Source organism: Mirounga leonina, unplaced genomic scaffold (genome assembly GCF_011800145.1).
Source record: "Mirounga leonina isolate KUSES-001 unplaced genomic scaffold, KU_Mleo_1.0 Mir_205, whole genome shotgun sequence".
Lineage (NCBI taxonomy): Eukaryota > Metazoa > Chordata > Mammalia > Carnivora > Phocidae > Mirounga > Mirounga leonina.
The window spans coordinates 1607496-1626253 of NW_023270515.1; the positions used below are offsets into that span (position 1 = coordinate 1607496).

Genomic DNA, 18758 nt, shown 5'->3' on the forward strand with positions numbered 1-18758 from the left:
GCCGCTGGACCCTCTCCATCTCTGTGGAGCAACACGCCCTGAAGCTAATCTGCCAGGACCCTCTGGAGGTGTCCCATGCACGTGAAAGCAGCAGTGACCCAGTAGGCGTTCAAGGATCTTTTTTGCTTTGAACTCTACAGTCACCTCCATCAGGCATGCGCGGCCCCCGACATCCTTGGGCATCAAGCCCCCGTCACCGCAGACGCGGGCAGAGCTGAACCCTGGCCTTAGTGCGTGTCCAGGAGAACCAGCTACGGCGGACTTCGCCTCTGCTTCCAGCAAGGATTGAATCGCTTATGATCTAAGTTCCTCCTCTTTGTTTCACTCCTCCTTACCTCTCCCCTTTCTCTCTCTCTCCTTGTTTTGTCTTGCCTTATGCGGACACTCTCCTCCATGGAAATAAAAGGTGGAGGGAAGGGGTGAAATGGTGTGGGTAGGAGGTGGGGAGGAGACAGCAGCGGTGCACAATGCAGTAACCGCGGCACGATTGCGAGTAAAGTGGTGTGTGTGTGTATTTGTGTGCATGTGTATGTGTGTGTATGTATGTGGTTATGTGACTGTGTGTGTGTGTGTGCATGTATGTGTGTGTGTGTGTGTCACAAAGACAGAGGGGAGGAAAACCCGGGAGGGAGAAGCAGACAGCACAAGGAGAGAATGAGGTGCACAGGAGAAAGGGACAGGAGGCAGGAAGACCTGGGCTCACATTCTGACCACTGGAAGGGAAGGGATCTGGGGACGCCAATGTCCCCTTCCACGTCTTCCTTCTGCCCCGCTTACCGAACTGTGCATACCTCTAGCACTTTCCTAGTTAGCTCAACCTATTAGCTACTTTCCCAAACCCAGCATGAGTACGAACACAGTGACAGGGGGCTAGGAGCCCCAGATGAGCCTCGGGGCACACTCTACCCGCTGGGTCTTGTACTTATTCATGCACTTGTGTGTCATGAACAGTCACCCCTCTGTGCTCTGGTCCTGAGGCCCACGGCCCTTGAGTCAGAGACGTGGGGTGAGGGCGAGGGTGGAGGGGCTGACACACCCTTGGCAAGAAGGGGCTCTGAGAGGCTGAGCTTAGGGGCTGAGGTGCTGGACCGGACTGGAGTCAGAGGGGCTGACAGGGTGGTCAGGGCAGGGCGAGTGGGGGGAACGGAGCTGAGAGAGGCAGAGAGATGGATGGAGAGATGAGAGAGAGAGAGGGAGAGGGAGAGAGATGAGAGAGACACACACAAAGAGACAGAGAGATGAAAAAGAGACAGAGATGAGAGACAGAGAGACAGAGGGGGGATGAGAGAGGTGGAAACACACACACACACACACACAGGTAAGCAGAAGGAAGGGACACAAGACAGAACTGGGCGGGGGAATGAAAATGGGAGACAAAGAGCCATGAATAGAGAAAAGCTGATGGGACGCAGCAGAGGAGTGCGGGAAGGACACTGCCACGCAGACCCTCAGGGTGTGGATCACAGGTGAGGATGTGGCCCTCTCCCCTCGCCTGGCCACACCTGTCCACCCCTGGGGCCTCCACATCCGGGGCATTTCTCCGAACTCTGCCTCCTCAGCCTGCAGCCCCCAGATCACAGGCTGCCCTTCCCCTGCCCCTGTGACTCCCACCTTGAGGGACCAGGGGCGGCTCAGCCATTATTCAATGTTATGCCTTATTATCGACATCATGGTCCATTCCTCATTTTCCTGTTACCACCTGTTATCTCTGAGAGTTCACACTAAACGAGTGGCATCAATTTCTCCCTCTCTCCCGAACCACCTTGCTCACAGGTGCCTTCACAACTCCTCATCCCCAGACCCCCTAATGGTCCCTCATCCACCAGCAGGTGGGTACTCAAAGCTTGCTATCCTCCCCAAGAGGGCCTTCAGGCCATGGTTGGCCCCATCACCTGAAAACTGCTATGGTAAACCTGCCTCGCTCATCTGAAACCAGGAGATGCCCTTTCCTATCAGGAAAGCCAAACTTCCTGAACTTTCTCAGTAGAGTCAGACGCACACACAAAGTCTGAATGCACTTTAGCTTTGGAAGAAGGACGGCAAAACCCGATATTGGAAAAGAGCAAAAATTCATCCATTCCGAAGATCTATAATGGATGTGCATTCCATGAATCTGTTCTCAGACAGTGCTTCCTGCTGTTTGGTGAGCACACACTAGGGAAGGAAAGGTCTAAAGTTGAGATCAGTGGTTCTCAGCAAAGAGGGATTCTGCCCCCAGGAGGCGAGTGGCAATGTTTGAAGACTATCTGGATGTCACAGTTGGGGGTGGCTGCTACCGGCCTTTCCTGGATGCAGGCTAGGGATGCTGCTCAACATCCAGAAAGCACAGGACACTGCCACCATCCCCCCATGCCTCCAATCCTCCAATGCTCATTGTGCTACTCCTGAGAAACCATAGTTTAAAGGGGCTAAAGTTTACAATTCCAAGTGGACCCTTATTTTGCTTTAATTTTATTTGAAAAACATTTCATTCAATCAGAATAAGGAATTGTACTGCTCAGCATCTACTAGTCCACAAGGAGTTATGGCCTCAGTTCTTGGGAGAAAGTAAGGGATGGGTCCCATGGAACGGCAGTCACAGGGTCTTCTTCCAACTTTGTCTGATGAGGTGGGAGCTTCGGTTGGGGTAAGAACATGAGCTAGAGATTCTGGGCTTCCTGTAAAAATCTTGCCTTTACTTCTAAATGGTTCTGTGACCCCCTTCAAGTTTTGCATCTTATCTTTAGTCAAGTGAAGGAGGCACGGTCATTTCTAAGGGCACCTTCAAGTCCGAAAGAATCTTTCTTATGCTCTTTACTATCTCACCTGTGAAAACTGGGTAAGCACAATGCATTAGGAATTTGAGGATAAGTATGAAACAAACGAATGCCTTTTTGGGAGCCTAAAATTCTGAGGCACATGGCAAGAGCCTTCTTCCCCCTCCTATGCAATACTTCATTAGCACCTGTGAAAGCATGCATAGGCTTTCACAACAAATACGTGTGGAAAGAAAGTGAATGAGAGTCCCTGGGGGCTTAGCTCTCCTCTGGGGCCATATAAAAAGGAACTTTCATCAATTTCTAATAAGGCTTCACATCTGCGCTTGGATGGAGCTGGGTATTGATGCAAAGGTAAGAAGCAAAGGATGCTTACCTTGGCTTCTAGCAATTTCAATAAGAACCACATAGATCAGACTTGCATGATGGTACAACGTCAAAGAACTAGTTACAAAGGGAGAGAGCGTGGAGTTTGCCCATTCTGGAGGCAAACGAGATCTAACACTTTTTTAGTTTAATATTAATGCTGCAGCAAGGTAATGAAAACTTGTAAATGAACCTCTCTTGGTAAATGAATCTTCACTCCCAAATGGCCACCAGGAAAACCCCTAAATAAATAATGCGAGATTGATAACCAGAGTTCCATGTACACAGACTCTGTTACCATTCTTGGCTTGTACTTACGAGGCTTCATGCATTTTTAAGGGCTCATCAATATTGCAATCCTCCTATTCATTGGTGAACTTCTAAAACTACACTGAGGTACGAAGTGGGGCTTTGAGTTTGTCGCTGCTCACGATTCTTTAGAAATAAAGTAGTTCTGAATAAAAATCAGGATTGGAAAATCTGCTCCAGCATTTAGGCCAGGTCAGAATCACTTAGCTGGGCGTGTTTGGAGTACCCAGTGAGGAAGGGTCCGTGAGGTTCAAAGAAGCTCCAGCTCCTGCATAAGACCCCTGAGGACCCACACACTGGGGACCACGGAGGAGGAAGCCTGCTTGGAGGCTTGTGCCTGCTTCGCTGTGGGGCTGGCAGACCCGTCCCCACAACCCTGTGCATCCTGAGTCATCCCACGGAAGGACGGAGTTAACCTGGAGACGGGAGGATTCTAGGCAGAGGGAATATACGTTTGTGGAGTTTAGGAGCCCAGAGAGCAGGAGTCATGACCAGTGAGGAAGACAGGGCTGACTTCCTGAAGCCCTGTGAGTCTCAATCCTGAGCATTCGGCAACTACACGAGGGATTTCAACACGAGAGCATCCACCACACCACTTGAATTTAAGGTTTCTTGCTTCCCAGTTTGGGATATAGTACGCATGAGAAGTTGGTGCCAGTTCTGTCCACACAGGACCCCATTGAAATATGATGGTCTTTGCTGTCTTCTTACCTTTTTGTACATTCCCAGCACCTTCCGGTTATCATGACACCTCACTGGGGAGTATGTGTGGGGGGGTGGGGGGAGGAGGTAGCCCCTGTCTTCCAGAAGCTGGGTTTTGCCTTGTTTCTTGGATTTCCTCATTTATCTGTCTTGTGTCTTTAGGTCTCTTTCTGCTGTTTATGATACTACCTGCTATTCTGATGAAATAAGGAGACTGTGAGAAGTGTTGGTTTAACATATTAACATTATTATGTCTTAGGAGAATACCTGGTATAGTATCTTTTCACAGAGAAGGTATTCAATAAATATGGGTTGAATAAATGAGTGTAATAGATTTGTGTTTTCACAGGGCCTTTTTGGAGATGCAGTGAACTTTCCACTGTGGTGAACCTTTTAGCTCGTCATCTGTGGCACTGGAATCTAGAAACTTCCTTCTGGCCACCCAGCAGGACACAGGTGGGCTTCCTACCTCTCCCTTACAAGTTATCAGGCACAGACCTCCTCCTTACCTCCTTACCTCTGGACTCCCCAGCAACTAAAGCTGAACCCCAATAAGCCGACAAGCAAATTAGTGAGCTAAGGGGCTCGGAGTTGGAGAAAAGGCAGTCAGAACAAAAGGACACACACTTAGTAACTGGCGGACATACACAAGAGCAGCATCTACGATAAATCCACAGGAGCACTCAGAAAGGTGAGACGACTCGGGCCCCTGGAGCCAGTGGAAGAAAGGGGAGGAGGCCGGTGCAAAAGGCAAGTGGGCTTTGAGTTCCAAGCTTGGGACCCTTCGTAAAGAGTCCCACCATCACTTCATGGGTCCTGGAGACATCAGACTAAAATAACAAGACAGTCTTTAAGAAGGTGAAGTCAAAAGTGCACATTAAAGAGATCAGTCTCCTAGCAGTGAGCCAGGATGGGCATGGTGAAATATGTAGGTCTACCCAGGGCAGGTGTGCATAGCAATATTCGGAGGTGCTGTTCATGGCCTCCAGGTCCTTCTAACTTTAAATACTATGGGAGTATTTGAAAGTTTGTCAGCTCAGAGCTAACTGTTGCTCTGGGTGGTGAATGTGAAGCTCATTCCAATCTCCTGCCTTAGCTCTTCCTCTGCCCACACCACTGTCTCTTTAGGATGTCTGCTGGGCTTTCTCTGCCCCATTCACCTTAGATCTCAGCTCACAATTCATTGCTCCAAGAGGCCTTCCTAGACCATTATCCCCAACCCCCGACCCCATGCCAGACTTGATCCCCTTCCCCAATTACTTCTTTTCCCAGCACTTATCATGATCTGAAACTGTGTTATCTTATTTGATCAGTGTCTGTCTCCCCCACCGGGAATATAAACTCCCTTCAGATGGGGTCTTTGTGAGTCTCGTCTATCACTGTATCTCCAGCTCTGAAAGCGGGACCAGTTATTGAGTGGGAGCTCAAAAAAGACATGCTGAAGTTAGAAAAGGGGCTGGGAGGCTGGGAGGGAAGAAGCAGAGGCATCTCTGGAAGGATGGAGGCCAGAGCAGCAGAGTGTGCATGGTGTATGCGTATGCATGCATGGCGTGCACACCTGTTTGTGTCCATGAGGAAGTATCAAAGATACTTGCACTTGAAAGGAGACCCTTTCCATAGCTCTTAGAATAACGTTCATGATGGAAATTTCAAAATCTCATTGTAATGAGTGCAAAAAAGAGGAGAAGGATGCAAAATCCGAGGCATGGGACCCCAGTCGCCCAACCCAAAGGGGCGAGGGGAGGGGAGATACAGAACTGATTGAGAGGAACCCAGTGTGGCGCCTTGGGTCAGGAGGAGGGAATCTGCGCTAGGTGACCTGCAGGGAGCAGAGCTCACGTCCGCAGGTGGCGAGGGAGATGCAGGTAGAAAGAAGCTGTGGAGGGGGATTTTTGGCAGTGAAGATCTCTGGAGTCTAATTCTGATTCAAGAGCCAGCATGAAAACCACATGGGCTTCAGAGGGGAAACAGCACGATCACAGTGACAGCTGAGAACCGAAAGAGCAGCTTTCGCTGGAGGGTGCTGCTGGAGCGGAGGCCAGTGTGTCCTTCAGGTAAGCACCCCTCACTCCACACTCTTCCATTCTATTAAATGCACAGATTGTAAGGGATGGCATGAATGGATCTGAACACTGCAAACCAAAAACTGCTTCAGGTAACTGGTTGTTCAGAGAACCAACAAGTTGGCAGCAGTCTGTGATCCTTTCCGACTGGAAAACCTCAAGTGTGTTCATTACAGGAGGGACTAATGAACCTATATTTAAGGCTGGGGTCCCAGAGTGTGAGTGCAGAGATCTAAAGGGGCTGACACTTCTCCTGCTGCTCATGGGGCCAGGATGCATTCGGTTGCATATGTGAAGCTTTAAATTGACTTAAGTAGCTTCGTGCAAGGGTATTTCTGGATTGCATAGGATAAGCTCATGAATAAAGGAGCAGCCACAATCCAAGAATGTTAGAAACTGGCTTAGAATGCTACCTGAACCCAAGAACAGGTACCGTAACCTAAGTATTGGAAGTTGCCTTGACTGAGAGGGAAAGAAGTTGCTTAACCTTCCAGCTATTTCTCAGAGGAAGATAGAGTTTTCTTTGTTTGTCTGGTTTGTCTTTTGTTATTAAAGATGGAAACAACCATCCCTTATTGTAGAAAATGAAGCCATAGCACAGCTGGCATTTTATTTAAAATACAAAAGTCCTAAAAACTCAGTAAATTCAAAATTCAGGTATTGTTAAACATCCAAAGTGAGATTCTGACGTTTGCCTTCTGTGTGAGGCATCACATGTCGTGGGGAGCTTCCCTTTATCTGTGGAAGAGGTTTCCTTTTGATTTGTGAAGAGCAAGAATAGGAAATAAATCACTTTGTTTAAAGGTAAGCTGGAAGATGGGGTCGACTTGAATGTTCTCTTATATTTTACTAAGAATTTCTAGTAATTGCCATTTTTAACCAATTGGCTAGTCTTGTCATCATCACAACTATGATAGATGCATTCATTCAATATATTTATTAAGCACCTACTATATGTGTCAGACACAGTGATAGGAGCATATATTCAGTGCTACTAAGTCATTTAAAATATTTCTTGAGTGCTCACTGTATTGCCAGATTTCCTGCTAGAGGTAATCAGGGAGAGAAGTCGGAAGGCAATGAAGACATGTTTTCTGTCTTCCCGGAGCCAGGATCTGGCCACGTTGATTTAACTTGATCCTGACTTGGTTTGTGGAGTGTTTAAAAGTTTTGGACCACAAATGGAGGAAAAGACCATCACACAGGAAGAGCCGATGGTGAGGAGAAAGATGTACAGGGACTGGGAAGACTTCGTGGAGCTGCATGCTGATCAATGCCTTCTAGAGCCACGGGGACACAGGTAGGAATGAGGTTTGAAAGCGCAGCTCAAGGAACTGATGATTTTGATGAAGCCTCCAGTCAGCAGAATAATAAATTGTAACCTTGGCTTTTTTGCCTGGTGTTGAATTTAGTCTTATAAAGGGACAATAGGAAGGCTTTCCGAAAAGCATATCAAATATCCATTAATAATAATACAGTCATTTAGGATGGACAAAACAAAGTTTGTGGACATTAGGACTTGTGTTGACTTAAAAAGTGACTCATAGCTAAAGTTATAAAGTCATTTTAGTCTAAATAGCATTTTAAGACTATACTACTTCAGTTAATTGTGATCTTTCAATTGTTCTGATGGATCCAGGCAACAACGTCATAACACCACATCAATAACTACTGATGTATTGTGTGGTGACTAACATAACATAATAAAATAAAATTTTAAAAAAAGAAGTTCAAAAATTTTTTGTAATTGAATCTAACAAGAGGAACAACAAGACATCAAAAAGAAACTCAAGCCTTTAATTAATTCAAAGCTTGCACAAATAAGACTATCATTTCACGCAGGAGCTCCTGTATACGAGGGAAGATGGCTGCCGATGGAAGCATGGTGTACTTAACCGGGTGATACCCAAATGAAGCAATGCTTCCCAGGATGTCTGTGACCTCTGAAGAGAAACAAACAAAAGAGGGAAGGAGGAGAGGAGCCAGCAGCTCAACTGGAGACCACACCGGAGTCACCATGAGAATCCCAACAACAGCGTCAATAAGGCAAAAACAGAAACAACAACACTAACCACTTTACCTAAATTATGCTACACATGTCTCACACCAGGGTCATGCCCATTTTACAGGTGGGGCAACTGAAGGCCACCAAGACTAAACAACATGCCCAGAGGCACATTTTCTCCTTTCCTGTGTTCCTCCACCTCGGGCTTAACAGCCACAAAGAGCTTATGTTTTTATCCTATGTTTTTCTGCATTTGCCTTGCAAATAAATGCCAACAACAAGAAATGCCTGAAATAAAAACACCCACAAATAACAGCTCATCTTCTCCCTGAGGAGGTAGACAGAATGAGAATAAATGAAGCCATCATTCTTTATTGTATGCTGGCATGAATCTTGACTCAGTTTGGAAGATTAGTTGCTGGATAGACAATTCTTATTTTATATATTTTTATGCATTTATAAGGCTCATTTCAGCTGGGCTATATGCCATAAAACCCAACGGGATTGCAGTAATTTAAATGTGAAGATAAATTTTTGAAATAAGACTAGTAGAGTGGTTCAGAAAATGGGAAAAGAGGAAATAAAACTGGATTCAACAAGACTGGATAGGCCGGTCCACAGAGGAAAGACTGGATAGGCTGGTCCACAAAGGAAAGTCTTTGGCAGCTATTTCAGGGTGAAGAAGAAGAAGGAGTGATTCTTCAGATGAGAAGTACCACTGGCTGCCATGGTTGGGTTCAGTATATAGATGTATTTATTTGCCCTCTACAATGGTTTGCAGATATCTGATCCAATACTTGAAAACTGTGGGTCTCCATGGAAAAACCAAGACTTCTGGCTTCTCTTGAGAAAGTCACTCATCCTGACCCCCCATTTCCACTTGGGATGAGTTGGCGGGAACATACTGGAGTCTATCCCCTCTAGATAGTCTGTGAACTCAAACTGTCTATCATGCATCACCCCCCTTCTCCTTGCTCTCCATCCTCTTCACTTACGCATGTGATCTGCCAGGCCCTGCAGGCCTTAGAGCTCAGAGCTGCCATCCACACACCAGGTACTCTCACACACCCAGTCCACTCTCACAGGCTCAAGGCAAAGATTGAACAGTGGCTGACCAAATCCCAGCCAGTCACTGTCACTTTGGGTAGCTCAATGAAACCAAGGCCCAAGCATCGGCCACTGGTAAGAACTCTCTCCTTCTGAAAGTCCTTGGTACAGCAGCTTTAAAACAAAGGCCCCCTGTGTTTGAGCCTCCTCTCATCACATGATGGGGTCTCCCTCTCTCCAACCTGAGCTCCTTGGGCTCTTTGATTGCTTGAACAACAGAATATGGCAGAAGCGATGTGTCACTTTCCAGGCCCAGCCTTAAGAGACTGGCTATTTCTATTGTTTGCCTGTCGGGACGCCTGCTTTAGAACCGAGCTGCCATGATACGAAGAAGCTGGAGCCACCTTGGGGAGAAACCCACCCAGGGAGGACACGACCAGCACCAGGCTGCCAGGTGAGGGAGCCGTTTGGGAAGGGCTCCTCTATACCTAAGTGAGCCTCCCCAGTGACACGGCTGGAGCAGAGATGAGCTGTCCCCACCAAGCCTTGACTACATTTCAGATGTGTAAACAAAATAAGTGACTGTCACTGTTGGACACCCATAAGCTTTGGGGTGGTTCATTACATAGCAACCTGTAAACAGAGCCCCAAATCCAAACACCAGGACGGGCTTTCATAGCAGACGGTGTGAATCAGGAAGATGTGTCTCCCGTACAGTGGTCCATGCATTGCTTTTCTCACCTGGCCGATGTGCCTTTGGAACCGCCATGTTCATCACTCGACCTCCATCCTGAGGTTTGGGGGGAGATGCAGTGAACCTGCAGATCCCCGATTCTGAAGGGGTGCTGGAGGTCAGACTGTCTGTATACTCGTTTGTCCCTGCCGTCAACTGTTCAGATGATGTGTCTGATATGAAGCACTCTGTGATGGTGAACTTGGCGTGCCTCAGTTGCTCTTCCATCTTAGCATGCTCGTAGGCTCTGGCCAGTTCTTCATAAGTGGAGGAGGCACTTTCTGTGGAGACCATGCTGCTTCGCGCTCGATCTGCCGCGTGTAGAAGAGAGAACAAGACGGATCAATTATTGCCTTATGGCCCCACTGGATGGCCATCTCTGGCTTGTGGCTGTCTCTCCCAGATCCTTGTACTACCTGGCAGGGGTCCTGGGTCTTTGACCGAGAACTGCCTTTGTCACCGTGGGGCCTGCTCTGTGCGCCTCGGTAAAGTGGGCTCAGAGAACTTTGTTTTAGTGGAACTGTTCCCTGCCCGGATGCCTCCGTCAATCAGCAATGCCTAAAAAATTCTGTGTTTCAGGACATCTGGGTGGCTCAGTCTGTTAGGTGCCTGTCTTTGGCTCAGGTCGTGATCTCAGGGTCCTGGGATCAAGTCCCACATCAGGTTCCCTGCTCAGCGGGGGGTCTCCCTCTCCCTTTGTTGCTCCCCCTGTTTGTGCGCGTGCTCTCTCTGTCAAATAAATAAATAAAAAATCTTTGAAAAAAATTCTGTGCTTCGTTAAAATGATTGGTGCACACAGACGGCGGTGTCCACCCCCTGCTCTGACTTGCGAATCAGCCTGTTCCATAGAGACTTAATTGGCACGAATGGTTTGAGCTCTGAAGTTCGGCTCGTCTAGGCCCAGCTTGGCAAGGGGGACGTGACGGTAGTTCCAAATGAAGCCCAGACGACGCATGACATTGGCCAGTAGGAAGCATGGCCCCTGGTCCCTCAGACCATCCTTTGTGACTGCCACATTTTATGGGGCCCAGAGAGCCACAGGGACTGGAGGAGGAGCATCTTGGCCAGAGGAATCTCTATTTTACGCACTAAAAAGTTTTGAATCACCTCTGTGGAACTCTGAGACTCTTCTGAGAGAAATAACAGCCATAAAAATAAATGTACAGGGTAACACTCCACCTTTGGAACACTATTTTTAAAGTGTATCAGCCAGAACAAAAGAAAATGAGTATGAAAATTTCCTACAGCTATTAGGTGTAGATATAATTTCTTTTCAAAAGTTAAGGTGGGGTTGGGACAAGCCGATGCTATTCTTAGGCCCTGTCTTCTCTCCGAAGTGAAATCTTTGTTGATGGCACAGACTAGATGACTTACCTTATAATCAACCCCTGCTTAATTGTCAAAAGGATCAGCCTGTGTTCCCTATAGAGGGTGCTATGACCTTGTCATGAAATTTCAAGTGCAGCCTCTTAAACTCAGAGATGGTAGTGGGTCATGTGCCCTCAGAGTATAATCAGGAATTTTTGAAATCATGTGGGTGAAAATTTTAAAGTATCTGTGTTTCTCTTAGCTGCGTAGGAACTGAAAGGAGAGAAGACCATGAGTCTGAGATTCAAGACACCTGCCAAATAGATGCCTTTTGGTTCTGCTTTGCAGAAATCACTGGGCCCCGGGCATCATCAATGCTGCATGGTTGTATCGGTACCTGTTACTTAAACAGTCTAACAATTTGAAAATGACCTTGAAGGAGCATAAGTAGGAGCCTCTGAAGCCCATCTGCGGGCCATGCTTGTCCCCAGGGTTGAGGAGGAGGCGTGCAGACCCCTACCTGTGTCTTGTGAAGGGCTGACACTGTAGCTGTCACTCTCCTTGTCCATTGATCCCGCAGCCCTGGGCGTCGGCAGCCTCCAGTCTGTGGTGAGGGTGTGTGCTGAAATGGTGGGGTGGGGTCTGTTGAGGGTCCACTGGCTGGCATACCGGTTTCTTGCTGTGGGTCCTGCCTTTGCGTTCCTCCTGGTGGTGGGATCTGTGAAGAGCCAAGAATAATGCATGTCTTAGTGTCTAGGAGTATGGTCAGTCATGATCCAAGTGTTGAGAGTGGTTCTCTCCACCCAGCCCTAAGACCCCCCTGCAGGATTCATGCCTCCAGGAAGCCTTCCCTGACTGCCCCTGTCCAGAGCATTCATTTTCTTTCTCTTATGGTCTGAGACATTTTTGTGAAATGTAAACATTTTTAAAAGTCCTGTGGGGGGCGGGAGAGAACATTAGATTTGGACTCAGGAGTTATGGACTCAATGTCCACATCCTAACCCCTAGTACCTCAGAATGTGACCTTATTTGGAAATAGGTTCATGGCAGATGTCCTTAGTTATGATAAAGTCAGGTTGGAGTAGGGTGGCCTTCAATCTAACATGGGTGGTGTCCTTCTAAGAACAGGAGACAGACACACAGAGGGAAGACAGCCGTGGAACAATGGAGGCAGAGATTGAAGTGCTGCAGCTGTAAGCCAAGGAATGTCAAAGATTGTCCACAGCAACCACTGGAAACTAGGCAGAGGCGAGGAAGGACCCTTCTCTACAGGTTCCAGAAAGAGCGGGACTGTGCTGACACCTTGCATTTGGATTTCTGGGCCCCAGAACGGTGAGACAATAAAGTTCTGTTCTTTTAAGCCACCCCAGTTTGTGGTATGTTGTAATAGCAGGCTCTAGGAAACAATACAGTGTTATTGTGGTTTTGTATTTACTCATTCCCTTGAGTAGGACTGTTTTACTCATCAACTAAATTGCAAGTTCCTAGACCAGGAGGATGATACCTTTTTGTCTGAATACTCTCTTAGTTTTTTGCATATGGTAACATAGCTTTTCAACAGAATTGTCTGAACTTTGTCAAAGTTCAAAGATATGGGTCATTCAATGCAGAGCACACACGGTTAATCAGTGTCTGAATTTTATATGTCTGCTGTCTTCAAAAACAGAGATTTACATATATAGAGGCAGGTGCCAGATGGGTTTCATTTTCTCTAAATCTGGAACCAAAGACAGCAGGTCAATGAGGTGGACAGAGTTCTTAGTTCAACTCTTTGGCTGGACACTGGAGTGGACCATAACACTGTCTTTTCTGGAATTTTGTGGAATAAGGGAAAGGCTCGGTGACCTGGACTGATTTTTCTTGGGCTCCAGCTTGAAGGCCACATAAGGTCCTAGATGGAGCTTTTTCCACCATTGAATTCTCTTCTTCTCAAAAAGGAATCTTATGCAGTTATATTTCAAAATGGTCTGGCCACCTCTCAACACCGCAGTCGATATTTACTGCTCAGCACTAATGAAGCAGGATCAAAAGATCAACAGAGAGAGGGCCAACACTTGGCATTGGGGCAATGACTTACTAATGTGTTTTCGTGGGCCTGGAAGTCTCTCTAGGGCAGGGGTCAGGTGTTCATCCTTGGGTCCATTCACAGAGCCTATGATAATCTCTGGTATACAGAGTCCCCTGGATGAACACACATAGCCCAGGGTCACTTTATGGATGAGGCAACGGACGCTCAGAGAGAAGTGACACAGCTATTAAGTGGTAAGTAGGGAGCCCAAGACGCCATGGATTGGTTCAGAGATTGCCCAGCACTTGACCACCCAGAGGTCCCCACCCCGGACACCTAAGTATTTAATACAGTGTCCCTGTGACACTGAGTCCTTTGTAATGCCATTTTGGATCACGGGAGGCAAGACACTTGAAAGGGGTGAAAGGACTTTCTTTTCAAATGGAGGATTTTCCTCTTTGCAAATTCTAGTTATTGGACTTTGAACCGAATCCATCATTCTACAGTGCTGGAGAGAAGCATTAAAATGGCAGCCAAATCAATATATTTTAAGATTTCCTGGGTCATCAAAATGCTTCATCTTGGTGCATATTCTTTGGGGCATTGATTTTAAGACACATTTCATCCCTTACTTGCAAAATTCCACAGAAGACTTCATTGGAAGATGTATTTTTTTTTTTGCCTTGATTAGAATGTAAATGTAAATATACATTTAATGTAGAGCTGAATGTAAATATGACCCCAAAGCCCAGGTTATGCTCGAGCGCCAAGCTCTCTGGACAGCAAGGTATGAATGATAATTGTGTTTCTCCACTGAAATGCTAGGAGAGAGGTCCTCAAAGAGATAGAAAAATATTCTCACGGGTAGGAGGCTAAGTATCTTCCAGGTACGACGGACTTCTTAAGTAGAGCTTCAATAAATGGAGCTTGTTATTTAAATGCTAATGAATCTTTCCCCAAAAATTACCCTGTCCCTTACGTAAGATTTGAGGATTCTCATTTTCTTTTAAAAATTTTTTGAAGGTTTTCATTTTTATTCCTCTTTATGTTTCTTGCAGCTACAGCTGTGGATCAGATTTACTCCTGGCACGGATGCTTGGGTGGCGGGGCTGGGTGGGTGGGTGGGTATCAGTTTGATCTTCCCACTTCAAGGACACTATTTCCTCAAACTCCCAAACTCTCCCCTGTGTTTCTTCCCACTGACCCGCCCACCCATAGTGGGGCAGGACCGTAGCCCCTTTCTCACTGAGATCACCCTGTGTGGAAAATTCCATGGTCACGTTGTACATGTCAGCCTCTATTCAAAGCCACAACTCTTTTCAAGTTAATTTTGTTCGTTATCCTTTTTTTCTAGATGAGGACAGTTTTACCAGTGGCCTGATAACGTTGGAAATATAGGTCATGATATTACTTTCCCTGAACCACAGGCTGCAATTCTGTTCTGCTCTAAGCAAGCATCCTAGAGGCGAAATCATCTCAGTAGGTAGAATATTGGGGTGGTTGACACATTTTTTTTTTTTTTAATAATCAGGTTTTGGGAGCTGTTTTATACCTGAGCCGAACTCTTCGGTATGATAGCTCCTAAGATATCAGCTAAAATAAAAATCTGACTTGGACCCTACTTGGTAGCCTCCTTTGTAGGCCTTACCAGGTAATCTACTAAGGAAATAAATGTTGAGATTTACTGCCCCTGCATGGAAAGCATTTTGTTCGGCTCCCCACCACTCTAATATAAATACAACTTGGTGATGAGCCATCACGCTTGCTGAACAGCTAACAAATTAGAAGGTAAGTGATACAAATAACTCTTGGCCTTTCAAGACCGAGTCTGATCCTAAATTAAGCTTTTCTGCCCACTGAATCAAATTATTTTAATCATCCTGAATTCGGGATAAGAGAGGATTTTGTGGCTAATAGGGTTTTAAAACATGTCATGTGTACTGTGATGTGGGTATTAATCTGTTTTTATTCTCTGGCTTTTGCTGTCCCATCTCGTAGGTGCTGAGGCCTCCACTGCATGTGGTGATGATGCTGTGGGGCCTGAATATTCCCATCACATAACGAACAAGTATTTACCAAGGGCTCATTATACACGGGACACTCCTCGCCTATATCAGGTATTTTCCTGCAGTATGATGTCATGTACAATTCTGCGTGATGGGGTGTGCAATGGTTTTCAAAGTCTCAATGAAAAAAGAGTCAATCCAGGTTGTGAACTCTTCTTATGTAAGCCTACTCAGCCCCTAGATGTCCCCTAAGAAGCGTCATCTCCACTTAACAGCACTTAACGGTGCTTGAGTTAGGTTGCCTGCCTTTGACCCAGTTTCACTACTTGCTGGTGGTGAGCTCATCAGACGTGCCCACTTCCCTCATCTCAGACCTCGCCCACCCATAGGGCTGTTGTGACACATGGAGGGCTCAACAGATCTCGGGGCCTGGCCCATGGTTCCTGAGTGACAAACACTTGGCAAGGGTTGGAGCACATCCTGCTTATTGGGAAGAGGGTGGGGGAGATTTGGCGGGTTGATCAGGAAGGCTAGAGACTCAGTTTAGAGAGGGTTTGGCAGAAAAGAAAAATACTCATTAAAAAATCAAGACCAGAGGTGCCTGGGTGGCTCAGTCGGTGAAGTGTCTGACTTTGGTTCGGGTCATGATCTCAGGGTTCTGGGATCGAGTCCCCCCATCAGGCTCCCTGTTCAGTGGGGAGTCTACTTCTCCCTCTCCTGCTCCCCCTTCTTGTGATCTCTCTCTCTCTCTCTCTCATAAATAAATAAAATCTTAAAAAAAAAAAAATCAAGACCAGATGCTGGAGAGTTCCCATGCTGCAGAAAGGAGCTGAAAGGTAGAGCTGGTAAGGACAGGCGTGCGTCCTATTCATTCCCAGTCTAGCCCTCTGTACATCAAGTACAGTCAAGCTCTTGTACATGCTCTTGGCCCAGATGGGTGGATGGTGACAAAGGGATGACTTCCAGGTAAATATGACCCCAAAGCCCAGGTCATGTCTCACACGTTTCACTTCACGTGTCTTTGTACCCTTGCACAATTTGTGCGCAAGAAAGCCGATTCAAGTTCTCCTGTGACGGTCTCGTTGGTAAGTCTCACAGAGTGTGCTGGGAGAGACTATGTACATACTTACAAACCTCCAATCAGCTGGCATCCAGACCCCCAGCCTATTAGATGTCTTAGGAAATGGAGAACAAAGAGAGGGGCCAAATGGACTGCCCAAGTCCTGTCTAAAATGCTAAACATCCTTTCTTACCCACCCCCTTTACTCTGATTTCAGAACTTGACAGTGGATTAGTATTTAAGTATGTTTACTGATGCCTACTGTGTGTCAGACTCTGCGGCTGGAGCTGGGGGTGGGAGACACAGACACCACAGATGCCCCACTTTCTCCTGTACCCTAAGACACAGGAGAGACAGGGACGCACACAGAACTGCAGACACAGCCAACGCATCTGTTCCCCTTGGTTGAAGAGCTAAATAGCCAATTGTTGGGATTTCTCCCATCCTCATAACGAATCTTTGTTGCAGGTCAGGAAAACTAAAAAAATAAATGCCTAGAAACATAGCTTCTATGATGCGGTCATGATACTGTGTAAACAACGTATCGTAGATGCTCTGCTTAAAACTAAAGAGCCCCTACATTGACGACCCCGTCCTAGCATCATTAGAACAGACTAATAACGCCGTGTGCAGCTGAGGAAACAGACTATAAAACCATCTCGGCAAATTCGCCCAACTGCAGTGTGGAGAACCAGCCGCATGGGACTGAGATGACAGGGGTGCACCACGTGGACACTGTGACAAACTTGGGGGCATGGGACTGAGATGACAGGGGTGCACCACGTGGACACCGTGACAAACTTGGGGGCACAGGACACAAGCGGAGAGCTGGGCTTCTGCTGGGGGTTTGGATGCCCACTCTTTCCACTTCTAAATGAAAAACGGGATGTTCTTAGTCCCTCCTCATGTGGTTCTGGAAAAAATATTTAATGCAAAAATGATCCCAAAGATCCTTTACTAATAGAGAATGTTGTGCAGATGCTAAAGGAATAGCTCTGCTTTTAATTTTTTTGAATTAGAGACTGATGCATGCATTTGAGTAGATCTACCTAATGCTTATAAACACTGTTGGATGTTCATCACAAACGAAGGAAGCAGCGTTCTGTAAGCTGTGGTTGCTTCAATGTGATGTGATCATCAGGCTGAACCCCGGGCTGAGCATCCCAACACTCTCAGAATGAGGTGCAAACTCACGAGGCTGGCCCAGGAGGCCTGGCGACCAGGCCACCCACCTCTTTCTCTGTCTAGCCCCCACCCCCAATCCCTGTGGCCCACTGCAATCCAAGGACGCTTCTGCCCCAACAGGCCTTAGGAGCTTTTCCCTCCTGTCCCCTCCACCTGGCAAGCCAGCTCATGGCCACGACCTAGACTTGCTCCTCAATGGTGGTCTCCCCAGATTCATGTTCAAAGTAGCCTCTCCCATCATCTCCCATACACCCCCTGACTCACTATTTCACCATTTCATCATTGCCTCCTATTTTTCCCTAGTTCTTTTAGGTAAATGAGAAAAGCTTGAGTTCTTTGTTTGCATCTGATTCCTGCACTAAGATGAAATGAATGTCTTCTTGCGTCTCATGATGTACCCCCATCACTGGGCCATATGTCAAGTAAAACCTTAGTGAATATATTTGAGTCTGAATGCACGCATCCTTGCAGTTCCCCAGCTATGCTTCTAGAGTTACAGGTGTGAGAGACGCGGACATGCCACCCCATGTGCCCCCCGCCTGCCACTGCCTCTTGCTGGCTCTAGTTTCTGCTTATGACCGACATTCACATTTCTGCGGATATTTTGAATGTCATCGAATCAATGTGTTCATTAGTCAGGTAGAGGTGTGATCATGGAGTTGGGAGCTTCCCAGTGCGTTTCTCCTCTATTTATGGCTGGCCTCTGTGCATTGCTCTGCCAGTCGAACATTGAAGGGGAGGTGGGAATGCTTGCTTGTTTTACCTGGCAGAAAGAAGGCGTGTGCTTTGAGTGTGGCAAGCTTGAGAGGTCCTGTCCCACTGCACTCAGGGGCAGGGACACACATAGGTCTAACATTTGGGGAAATATTTCTCCAAGAGGGCTCCAGACAATCAGCATCAGAACTACCCAGAATGTCTATTACAAGGCAGATTCCTGGGCCAAGTGGATCAGAACCTCTGGGGACAGAGCCCTGGAATGGGTGTTTGGAACAGACATCCTGGGTGATCCTGATGCATGTAAGAGTTGGGGAACCACTATCTGGGCATCTGTCCTGTTTCCTCTGCCTCTTTCCTATTTTCCAGTTAATGTCTCTATCAGCTTCCATGCTGCCTGGGCATGGAACTCTGAGGTCAAGGATCCATCCATTTCAGCAATCTCTCCCCCCGCCCCCCTCCCCACCCCGGTCTATAGTCTTTCTCTCACTGAATA

At 47.0% G+C, this 18758-nt stretch overlaps 1 protein-coding gene across 1 annotated transcript in view; it reads right to left on the bottom strand.

Annotated features, from left to right (window-relative positions):
• DSCAM (DS cell adhesion molecule) overlaps positions 1–18758 on the bottom strand; it is a 651058-nt gene that overhangs the window by 3306 nt on the left and 628994 nt on the right. The window contains exons 31-32 of the mRNA XM_035028849.1: positions 11810–12007; positions 9990–10292 (exon numbers count right to left, since the gene is read on the bottom strand). Of these exons, the coding sequence (XP_034884740.1) occupies positions 9990–10292; positions 11810–12007 (501 nt within the window). The remainder of the gene's footprint in view (positions 1–9989; positions 10293–11809; positions 12008–18758) is intronic.